This window comes from Sapajus apella, unplaced genomic scaffold (assembly GCF_009761245.1).
Source record: "Sapajus apella isolate SASKATOON/1434 unplaced genomic scaffold, GSC_monkey_1.0 scaffold6, whole genome shotgun sequence".
In the NCBI taxonomy this organism is placed as follows: Eukaryota; Metazoa; Chordata; class Mammalia; order Primates; family Cebidae; genus Sapajus; species Sapajus apella.
Window position 1 is genome coordinate 21,950,673 of NW_022436946.1, and position 12,163 is coordinate 21,962,835.

At 35.4% G+C, this 12,163-nt stretch overlaps 1 protein-coding gene across 14 annotated transcripts in view; it reads left to right on the forward strand.

The window, feature by feature from the left end:
• Positions 1-12,163, forward strand: part of PTPRK (protein tyrosine phosphatase receptor type K) — a 576,007-nt gene that overhangs the window by 450,047 nt on the left and 113,797 nt on the right. For all 14 annotated transcript variants that reach the window (XM_032274360.1, XM_032274363.1, XM_032274362.1 and 11 more), the window contains exons 12-13: positions 6,990-7,263; positions 10,019-10,055. In XM_032274360.1, the coding sequence (XP_032130251.1) occupies positions 6,990-7,263; positions 10,019-10,055 (311 nt within the window). The remainder of the gene's footprint in view (positions 1-6,989; positions 7,264-10,018; positions 10,056-12,163) is intronic.

Below are 12,163 nucleotides of genomic sequence, written 5' to 3' on the forward strand. Positions count from 1 at the left end.
TGTGACCTCATGAGAAGCCCTGAGCCAGAGCCATCTTAGCCTAGCTACTCTGGAATTCCTGACCCACTGAAGCTGTGAAATAATAAATGATTGTCGCTTTGAGCTACAGAATTTTAGAGTAATATGTTGTGCAGGAGAAGATAATACATGTACCTATGTAGTGTAAATCTTCTCTTTCTTCAGATTTCTGCCCAATGACTACTTTATCGTAGGGATTTCTTGACCAACCCATATAAAATAGCACTCTGCATTCTCATCATTCCCTATTTCCCTCTGCCTGCTTTAACTTTCTTTAGAGCACTTACCCCTTCTTGATGTGTGTTGGTTTTCTGAATTTATTTTATTTGTATTTATATTTACTAGAATGTAAACTTCATGAGAGCAGAGACTTTCACTACTATTTTCATTATTTTAACTTCAGTACTTAAAATAATATTATGCATGACATGTAACAGATACTCAGTAAACATTTGGTGAACAAATGAACTGGAGCTAAAAATATAATAGCCACATTCTGTAGTAAACTTATAATCTGCTAAAGAAAGACATGTACCTGAAAAATTATTTACAACAGTATAATATCAAATATTATTTATAATGTACCATGTTGGTACCTGTAACATGCCATGGTCATATACTGATGTATCATATAAGCAATAAATATGATAAGACAGCAATGCTGGGCCTTTGTTTTTCAACCCCAGAGTTTTCGAGGATACCACTATAGTTATGGTCGGTGGATCTTTGACATTATAATTGTTGTCAGTGGGTGAAAAACTATATTAAACATGTGTCCCTGTGATTATGACTCTACTGCCATGTCATCCTTCAATCATCTTCACCTCAAAAATTACTCCATTGTCTTTAGAAGACAGATTACTGAAGAATGAGATAGCTCAAAAAGGCTTCATGGCAGAAGTAGAAAACCTAGACAAGAAAGGAAGAAATTCTTGACTGTATGTTTAGTATATTTGGGTAACAATGATCATACTAACTTCAAATGGAAAATAAATATCAGGAGATAAAATAAGAATGGAGATGTAAGCTAAGGAATGTGATCATTTATCAACCCCAGTGTAAAAACTTTGACTTATGAAGGAATGGAAGAAATGAGGATAGAGAGAAATAGTATATTAAAAGGCATTATTAAGAAAAATTGGCCGGGCGCGGTGGCTCAAGCCTGTAATCCCAGCACTTTGGGAGGCCGAGGCGGGTGGATCACGAGGTCAAGAGATCGAGACCATCCTGGTCAACATGGTGAAACCCCACCTCTACTAAAAATACAAAAAATTAGCTGGGCATGGTGGCACATGCCTATAATCCCAGCTACTCAGGAGGCTGAGGCAGGAGAATTGCCTGAACCCAGGAGGCGGAGGTTGCGGTGAGCCGAGATCGTGCCATTGCACTCCAGCCTGGGTAACAAGAGTGAAACTCCGTCTCAAAAAAAAAAAAGAAAAATTATAGGGAGTTAGAACCTGGTTAAAGATAGGAATTATTACAGTTAATTCCAGGATTTTTAGCTGTGTTCATTTGGTAACTATTAGTTCCTTTTACAGGGAGGCTAGTCATGAGAGAACTGGCTTATGTGTTTCAGGAGTGTAAAGGTAAAGAACAGGCTTGGAAAGATAACCAGGGGGATAATTAAATCTTTACCCCCTGGAGCACTAAAATATTGGCAGTACAAGCAGCTATGGCTTTGGGACATTGGGAAGATTGTTTATAGGTAAATAGTAAAATATTGGAGCTAGAGAATTTCTCCTAAAACCTTATGAAGACATTTTAGATTAAATTTAAGGTTGTTTATGTACCACTGTATAACTTGTTATTTTGCTGTCACCAAGAGGTTGTGCAAGCTAAAACTATAACCATGTTCACAAAGTATTTACTTAGCAATGGATTTAAAAAAAAATCTATGGCAGGCTAGTATAGGTAATTTTGGGTTCAGCCCCAACCTTTTTAAGCATTAAATTAAGAATACTATCTACCTTATGCATCACATAGTTTCTTTTTAAGTTAATGGCAAGATCCCCTTATGCATTTTTTTACAGTCTTATGACTAAGGGAAAATTATGTGATGAGAAGACATTATTTGGTCTCTCTAAAAACAAAAACATGACTGCATACCAATGTTTAATTAAATTAGATTACAAATGATCCTCAACTTTTGGTGGTTCACCCTATATGTTTTTAAAATGATAGTTCGAAACCATTGAAATTTGAATGTACTTCAAATTTTGAATATTGATATTATCCTGTGATAGCTATATGTAATACATGAGATATTAAACACTTTATTATAAAATAGGTTTTGTATTAGCTGATTTTGCCAACTATAAGCTAAATTAAGTGTTCTGGCACATTTATGGTAGGCTAGGCTAAGCGATAATGTTCAATAGGTTGTGTATTATATGAATTTCAATTTACAATATTTTCAACTTTAATGGGTTTATTGGGACATAACCCCATCATAAGTCTAGAAACATCCATATAATATGAAATATGTCATTTTAATTTTAAAAAAAAATAAGAAAGTCACATTTTGTATATTGAATGAAGATTCATGATACCAATATATTGATTTAACCTACTTACAGAAATATTTTTGAAGTTTATTAAAAGGAATGGGGAATATGTGAAATATGGATAGAGTGATTAAAAACATTAAGATTACTTTGGGATTTTTTAATTACTAAAGTACTGAGCTCACATAATATTTAGATCTAGCTAGAGTGTAGTATCATTAGGTAATTAGACAACCAGAAGAATGAAGGAAGCACAAGCCCATTTCCTGTAATTAGTCAACTCACTTATAATGTAATTTCTCATTTCTTATTTCTGTCCTTTAATTAATTTGTATTGATAAATAAGACAATAACAAGGACAGAAACATTTAAAAAGTGGAAATGTGGTTAAAAAGTGAACAATGAAGGAAAGGTAGTTTCTTTTAAACATGGATTATCTTATGACTTTTTGTTATTTTTATAGTTGCTTTTCACTAAATGTAAATGTTTCTTAAAGACTCACCATGATTACACTTGATCTCTGTATTAGTTCTACAAATGCCTCTTTAGTGCACATGAAAAAAGACAGAAATAGATGCACAAAGTGAGGCATCTGGAAAGATACTGACTAAAGACTGAGCCCAACTAAGGAGAGTAAAATGCCACTAGAGGATTTTGAGCGATACCCAGTACAAGGAAAAATAGTTTTCATATTTTCAGCATCCTGAAAAGGTAGCATGCAGTGAAGGTCCTGAAAGGAAGGATAGCAATACAGCAGACAGGTGTGTATCAAGATTATAAACTGAAAGGGGTATTTCTGGGTGATGTTTATTACTAGTAGTACAATTTCAGTTTGGTTTGGGTGTAAAAGCAAAAGGGAATATGAGAGATGACTTTAAAAGACTCTGAAGATCTACTGGGTAGCTGTCTGAGTCACTTTAAATGCTTACAATGGACAGTCACAGGTTCCTAAGTGGACAAAGTTTACAAGAAAGTATATATTTTAGTTTTGTTGTTGTTTTAAACTGTATCAAACTTGAGAGGGGCAGAAAGCATTCTAACAATGGTAGAACTCTAGAAATTTCAATAAAGAAAAATGAATATAAGGTCCATGAAAGCTGGGGCTTTTTTTTTAACCTTTCTATCCTTAGAGCCTACATAATAGCTCTTAAGTACATAATTGTTGAATAAAAATGAATGAATGGATACAGTGTCACAGGAAGAAAGATAATTGGGAAAATTCTTACTGTTTTTTTCAGTTGAAAAATGTACTTTGATGGAGAAAGAAAAAGAATATCTTGGATATGTCCTAAGCAAAAATATCAAGAGACAAGGCAAAAGCAATGTATTTATTTCAAAAACACTTACGTAAATGCCCATTATCCTATTTGAAACCACATATTCAAGCTTGAATAACGTGTTTAAGTATGGTTTCAAATAGGATAATGGACATTTAAGTAAGTATAATATGTGAAAATATAAGGGCTATTGTTTCAGCTTTTGGAGTTAAGCATATTTGAGGTTAAAAAATATCTAGAAACTGAAGTGAATGTTATTTCATGAAGACATTTCTCCAGGTATGGGTGGTGAGTGGGAGGAGTTTAGAGGGTGGTGATCAGGTTATCTCCAACTAGCTTTCCATCTAATGTCACTCATTGCACAAAGACTGTTTTAGAAAGTATGCTTGGAAGCCACTTCTCAGAAGTCTTTTTGTGTCTTAGTCTGCTCAGGCTGCTATTACAAAATACTAGGTGGCTTAAATGAGAAATATTTCTCACAGCTCTGGACCCTGGGAATCCCAAGATCCAGGTTCTCTCAAATTTGGTTCTTGGTGAGGGCCCCTCATCTAAACTTAATTATTTTCCATAGGCCCCATCTTCAAATAGTATCACATTGAGAATTCAGGTTTTAATGTGAATTTTGGGGGGGACACAAATATTCAGTTGGTAACACTATAGTATAAAATAGAGAAAGAACAAAGTGAGGCTCCTGATGTAAGTTTTAATGGGAGCTCAATTTCTCTTTGCCTCGGTTTCAATAGTAACAAAAATGTAATACTTCATTTCTGCAATGACCATTCAAAGAATAAATGAATAATATTGGTAAAGAAAAGATATATAAGATTAAAGTGCATGACACTGTAATTTATATTTGTATATATGTGGAAATAGTCTTCTTATTCTTTATGAAACAAGCATGTCACTTGTATTTATTGCATTATGTATAATATTGAAATAATTTGTCTTTCATTTAATTGGGACTAGGGCCAAATCTGAATGTTCAACCAAGGTGTAAGTTTTTTTTTCCTGTGGGACCATACTTAAAGTTCTTTCCCAAGGAGGCTTTTGCACCTTTTCTTCCTTCACTCTTCTCCCACACTGGCAATTTACTTTACTCCTAATAGATCTGGATAGACAAGCTGTCTTGCATGAAGTATCCTTAATTCGTAATGTAGAATCTCTGTCAATGTAATAGAATTAGTTAAGATTGAATGTTCACTAGATTTTCTGTTTCTTTCTAGAGGTATGGGATAACTAATGAGAAATCTATTTTTAAGGATTAGATTAATGATTAACAAGGATAGGTAATTATCATTATTAATCTTTAGAGCAAGGATATAAGGTTACATTTGTTTGGAGAGCATGTACGAGAGAGTTTATATGCATATGTGAATGTATCCACAGGACATGCAAATGTATAATATACAAATATGAATTATAAATTTAAAATAAAACATAGCATATGTCAGCTATGATCATTCTCTTCTTTCTCCAGGGCTATGCTTATGTATTTTCTGTATCTTAAAATTGACAAATGCCTGCTCCATGGATGCCTCAGAGAACATGCATCTTGTCAGTAGCATTCTTAGAAGCTTAGCAACCCAACTTGGCAAAGGTATAGGGTATGATGCAGCACACATAATTTGAAATAACATAGACTTCTGCCTTGCTTGCTCAAATTTCAATTTCTGACATTAATACAACTTCTGTTCTCTCTTTAGAGGAAAGGAGATGAATACCAACCTACCAATTTATTAGCAATATTTTAATGGAAAATGGGAGCTTGAATAATTAGGAAGAAAATAAAATCTTTAATTTATCAATTAAATTATAATATAATTCTTTCTTTTGATGTCCTATTGTTTAATCTATGAAGATCTTTTATTCGTAGGTATAAAAGTTTATATCAAATTGGAATTTCATACCAGAGTCTAAACTGTTTTAATTTTCATAGACGCATGTTCAGTGTATCTCTCTATCAATCTCAATCTCTCTCTTTCTCCCTCTCTCTCTCACCCTCTCCTCCCCATTCCCCTCTACTTATCCACTTCTTTCTTTTTCATGGAAGTCTTTTAAAGAATATATTCTATTCCTCCTGGAGATTCATTGAATATCAACATGCAGCCCTACACACAATTTATGTTCAACTTACATAAGATATCACATATATTTTTCCAGAATTTTTAGGAATTTTAAAACATTTTAAAATATATTCATAATATATAAAATACATTATAATAATAGTATCAACTTTTCTGGTAATATGTTATCTGAAAAAATTTTGACCTAAAGAATTTTCTACTAAGGAAGAATATTATTAATATACCAGTTTCAGGAGTTGTTAAAAATATATTATTAGAGATCAGGGAGATCTTTATTTTATATTTGCCTTTCTCTTGTTTTTCTTTCTTTTTTTTTTTTCTCTCTTCTCTGTAAAGTAATTGCAATTATAGAAAAGTTTTAAGACTTAAAGATATCAGAAGGTTTAGGTTAGAGCTTTAATAGGCCAAATGCCATCTGTTTCTACAATTTGTAACATTTTATTATTAACAACTCCAGAAGAAGGAGGCGGTCTATTTCGGTTGTGAGGACAGATTTCTGTCCATCTGTGCCCGTATTGCCGCATGTCACTTGTATTTTAGATCTACATAGCTCTGAGCCAACATAGATGCCGTGGCAAGGTCAAGAGGTGGAGAAGCCTGTCAGTACATTCTGTCTCTAAGGCTGTGACAACCACAAATGGGTGCTTCTAGCACCGCCCTGAGGCAGTCATTCTGTTAGACCTTGGAGCTGGACTTTCCATAATATCATTTCCAGGGAAAATGTTAACTTTAAACATTTAAAAATATCAGACAAAGAACTGAATCTATGATATGTCTCTGGTTAATGTCAGAATCCTTATTAAGGTGGCTTATTCCTCAATATTTAAAAAAGTTGAAAGCCCTAAAGTGATTGTTCTTACTTTTTTCAGTTTCCTTGTAACTATAGTGATGTTAGGGAGAGCAGCATCTATGTGATAATTCTATTTTATTGCAAAATAGCTGAAACCAAGAGTGTAGCAGGTTAAGACTGACTTTAAATATTTTTAAATGTGGCGTGTCAATATTCAACCCCTTAAACCCCTTGTTCCTTTGAAAAAAAAAAAAAGTATCTCAAATCTCTAAATGTGTGTGTATATGTGTGGTTTTTTTTTTTCTTTTCCCCAAAGTGCTTATCAGATTGTTGTGGAAGAGCTGCACCCACACCGAACCAAGAGAGAAGCTGGAGCCATGGAATGCTACCAGGTTCCTGTCACATACCAAAATGCCATGAGTGGAGGTGCACCCTATTACTTTGCTGCAGAGCTGCCCCCGGGAAACCTGCCTGAGCCTGCCCCGTTCACTGTGGGTGACAATAGGACCTACCAAGGCTTTTGGAACCCTCCTTTGGCTCCACGAAAAGGATACAACATCTATTTCCAGGCGATGAGCAGTGTGGAGAAGGTGAGCTTCCTCCAATATTTGCTTTTTCCCTGCTTTGAAAACAAGCTGGAGTCAAATTTTTATAAATACTCAGTAGCATCTGTTAAGGAAAAAACAAAAAGACAGAAAGAAAGAAAGAAAGAAAGAAAGAAAGAAAGAAAGAAAGAAAAAGAAAATTGGCGTGTAGCGGGTGTTAGTTCTGTTCTCAACAGTGTGCACAGTTTTAGGCCTACTGTAGGGCTGAGGCCACACGCCAGGTCCATTTCACAGGGTTCCTGTTTCCTAGTAACTGTTTCTACTTGAGCCTTCCTCTGGAAAACCCACAACAGCAACTGAGAGTAAAAGGATTTGAAAAGGTGGGTGTGCGGCTGCCGGGACTCCACCCCCAGTAATGCTCAGGCATTGTTCTGTCTTCCTTGTTCAGTGGTGGCACACTTCAAGAGATTAAATTTGCTGCAGGATAAACAGAATGAATGTTCTACAGCAGGCTAATAAACCCTTATAAACTTTTCAGGGTTTTCAAGTCAAATGGTAAATAACAAGTAACAATCCTCTGATTACAAAGTAATAGGGCGCCTGTGGTATATCTGACAGAACCTAAACAAAAGACAGCCTGGCGATGACTGGCTGCTGAGCCATTTCAGAAGGCTGCTTTCTGTTTCCCTAGTTGCCCCTCCTTTTCCCATTTTGGACACAGTTGTTTTTGAACACTGCCGCTGATCCCAAATGAATATTGAAGAGGAACACGCAACAGGGCATTAGAAACGACCAGCAGTTCCATATGTGAGAAAACAACCTGGCCTTTCATGCCTCATGCTGTTCTATTTGAAAGATTTTCTTTCCTAAAACTTATTGTTATTTATTTATTTATTGGCAGACAGAGATAGAGGGAAAACAAATGTTGAGGATAGACATTTTCACAATTTAAAATTCAATAGAATGATGATATTTTAATGGACTTGAAGCTGTGTAGGAAATTCCTGGGTTTATGTAATTGAGTCCCTAAGGTGAGCACCTGGGAGTGACACATGATATACAATTGCATCAGTCATATATCTTGGAATAGTTTAATTGGAAGATATAACAATCCGTTTGCATTTCTGCAGGGGCCGTGAGAGCTTTGGGTATTGATTAGCTGTTTTTGAATGAAAGCTTTATTGTTCACTTGCCTATATGGTTGGCTTGTAGGTAGCAGAGAGAAAGGGCACAGCGTCTTCTAAGATGTGCGCCAAAGTCAGAGGCTGCTCACGGTTGAAGATGCTCTTTTCTTCTGGTTTACTTTTAAAGAACTAGGCTCTTTAGAGAGTGGTCCAGTGTCCACTTCCCACACGTACAGCATTCCATACCACTGCTGCAACCAGGCTGCTCTAAAAACAGAACACTATGGAAGTTATTAATCCATTCTGAGTACAATGTAGCATTGTGTACGAAGCATAGTTTTGTGTGAGGGCTTTCATCTTTAGAGAGGTTCCAAATTAACTTTGGATATTTGTTCTATTATACCAGAGGAGTGTTAATGAATATCTGTTACTTATAGAGGATTTTCTGTCATTCTTTAAAAGCTTTGATATGAATTTTCTCATCCGATTGTTAATATATCTACACTGTGGTTTTATCAAAATACAGAATGGCAACAATATATTTCACAGTTACCTTGGCAAATAGTTTTAAAGTTGATGTGGCTTCTGCCAGCAGAGTTTGGTAATGCTGATAGAAAGTTAACAGCAATTGCTTTTAGGAAATGAATATCCTTTTGAGCCTTTATGGGAATGTGAAATAATCTCTTGTAGGTTACTATGAAGATCTTAGGTCACAAGTAATAGAAGTGCAAAATTTTATTTTTAATTACTAATTCCCCCCTCACTGATTTATTTTAATTTAAAAATAAAAAATGCTTAAGTGGAAATTATAAACTCCTTTATAAATTATCAACATATAGAACTACTCAAGATGGAGTTAGAAATGCAACTTGCAAACAGCCTCTGGTTTGTTCACAGGCTTTGATACATTTCTCATCTCTTGTGTATTCAAGGATATACACTGAATCAACTAAGTCCTGGAGAAGTGAAGAGTGGGCCCACATGTAGCTGGTGGGGATATGTGTCTCCTACTGCCACCCTACAGTATTAAAAATAATAAAGATATTTTTTCTTGTCCTTTCCTCTTGCTTCTACTTTGTCTACCCCCTCTGTCTAGCAAGAGGAGGAAAATTATCTATGCTGAGAAATATTTAACTCCTAATAGCTACATTAAAAGAAAATAAAGAACAGATAAATTACACTGCAACTGTGATGCAATGTATGGATGATATTTCTAACTGCTATCATTTAGCTCTTTAGTCATGCTAGGATCCAAATGAATGTATGTAATGTTCAGCTTTGATCTGAGTCTACAGCTTTCAGATGAAAATTAAATTTATATTTAGACCTGATTTGTACTAGCTTTGCAAATACATTTTTCTTTCTGATAGTTTACGAAGTACTATACATGAAAGCAGAATGCTGTATGACTTGGTCACAAACTAGACTGTTTCATTGCAAGGTGAAAACATATTTACATGTCTATAAAAAACTAAAATACTTTTCAAAGTTATTATTTTAGATTTTTAAAAAATATCCCTAGAAATGGATATTTTTAAAAGTTTTCTTAATATTAAAGTTCTGTTGTTTATAATCTCTTTTTATGACCCCAGATGGATCTTCATAATAATTATAGTTTATGAAACAGGAAATATTGTCTATCCATTGACTCTTTTCTTTCATTTTTACTCTATCAGGAAACTAAAACCCAGTGTGTACGCATTGCTACAAAAGGTAAGAGGTTTGCTTTTTTTGCTTGTTTTAACTACAATTTCCCCCTTTCTAAAATGGAAGGACTTTGTTCCCTGCTTCAGGGCTAATTAAATGTGGCATTTCTATTACACTTGGTTCTGTGACTCACTTGGGTGTCTTTAACAAGTAGTGGGGTGATACTTCCCATCCTGTAGTACTTGACTGAAGGAATCCTATTATGAGAATAGGAAAGATCTAGAAAACCTTAGAAAGTCTTATTTCTGCCATTTAGTATCTGAAAGGTCTTGTGCTGCTGATCAACCAATATCTTAGGAAAAGCTAATAACAGCTGAAGAAAATAGCAAGTCACTTGTTTAAAAACCTCTATTACTTTGCATTGTAGACAATCAAACATAAAAAGAACCAAGCTAATTCATATATGTATAAGATTATAGGGGTAGAGATTGGTCCATATCTTCATCAGTAGTACAGTTACGTTTACTTTTTTTAAACTTATTCTGAGAAATCAGATCTGTGGTGGCTAGCTAATAGCCAGGGCAATTCCTGCTGACCTGGAGTATTATGGCTTACTTGCCTAGTTTCTTTGGCAAGAGAAAACACTTGGGTCTTTGAGTGAGTATGTAAAGTTCCAAGTGGGAGAAAGTCTCCTGCATTCTCAGTGTTTTTAATTCTTCATTCAAGAGTTACTTGATTGTGCCAACAAAGGAGAAATGACTACTTGATGTATTCTAGCAAGAGAAACATGAAAAAGCTTTCTGCATGCAGACATGGGCCTCCTCAGAGAGTTGGTTCTTTGAGTGGTTTTGTAACCAGGTCGTGGATGGGACTCAGCTCTCTCCCAGATGGGATGTGCCCTGAGGTTCTTGGGCTCTCTGGCCCCAGGAATGTGAAAGAGGCCCTGGCAGTGCCCTGAGCTTACCAGTCAAGTAAATACCAGATCCAAAGAGTTTTGCAGAGAGCGACTTATTTGGTAGAGAGAGAGAGAGAGAAAGAGAGAGAAGTAGAGAGAGCTCCGACACTGTTGTGGGAGGGGACCCCAGAGAGGGAAAATCCGCACAGGTAAGGTGCAGTGGAGTTGTAGCTTTGAAGTTATTCCCACCCCATTCACGTTTTTATCCAATGAGAGGAGTTCTTTCAAACTTCCTCTGGAGTGATTGATCCTTGACTCTGATCCCAGATTGGTTGCTTGGGCCCACAACAGAGCCCCTCCTTCCAGGGCTTTTGGCAGGCTTTCTGCACAAAGGAAGCTCACCTGGAATTTTACCTAGCCCCAGAGTGGAAAAGTTAGACAAAGAACTCTAGTTTCCTGGGTGGGGAAGTGGATGGAGGCATGGGGCTGGGAAGTTCTTGAAACCATGCCCCTTGTGGACCATGGAAGAGAAGTTAATGTAGTCCCTCAGTTTGTTGTCAGAATTGGTAGGAGACCCACATTTGTGAGTAGTTGATTCACTTGGAATAGAAATGAATGGCCATATTCTGTACTGGCATCTTTCCTTTCATCATTTTTCTCCATCTAATCATCAGTCAGCTCAATCAGCATTTGTGCTTTACTCCTGATTTGTAACACAATGAAGAAAGACTTTCCCCTTGACTCTTGTGAATAATAAAGAAGCTCCATGGAAGAGAACAAATATATAATTTTTTCAATTCACATATTAAGATTCCTTTTGATAGTGTTTATTAAAAAAAGCAATTTTAAAAGAGAAAATATGTACAGAAACATACAATATAAAGGATTTATTTTTCAAAAATTTAGCTTACAGATCAGGAACTAGAGTTGAAAATTTTAAAAGATAATAGCAGAAGGCATTTAGGTATATATCACCTGTATTTTTCCAGATTGAAAGTAGAACCAAAATGGTAAAAGGGTCCCAAATCGACCTCTGAAGTTCTTTAGATACATCATACTATGTTTCTGCAACTGAGAAATGATAGATATATATTATCCTAGCATAACTTTTTTATTCAGTTATCTCATTATTTGCTCTTGCCTGAGATGTTTGTGTCCTTTTATCTCAATGTCAATACAAATAAGAAACATGACAAATATCATATGATAGTTAAACTATAGGAGGACTGAGATCCTGGAAACAGTCTTACCCATGTGGCATGGAATAATTGCCAGAAAT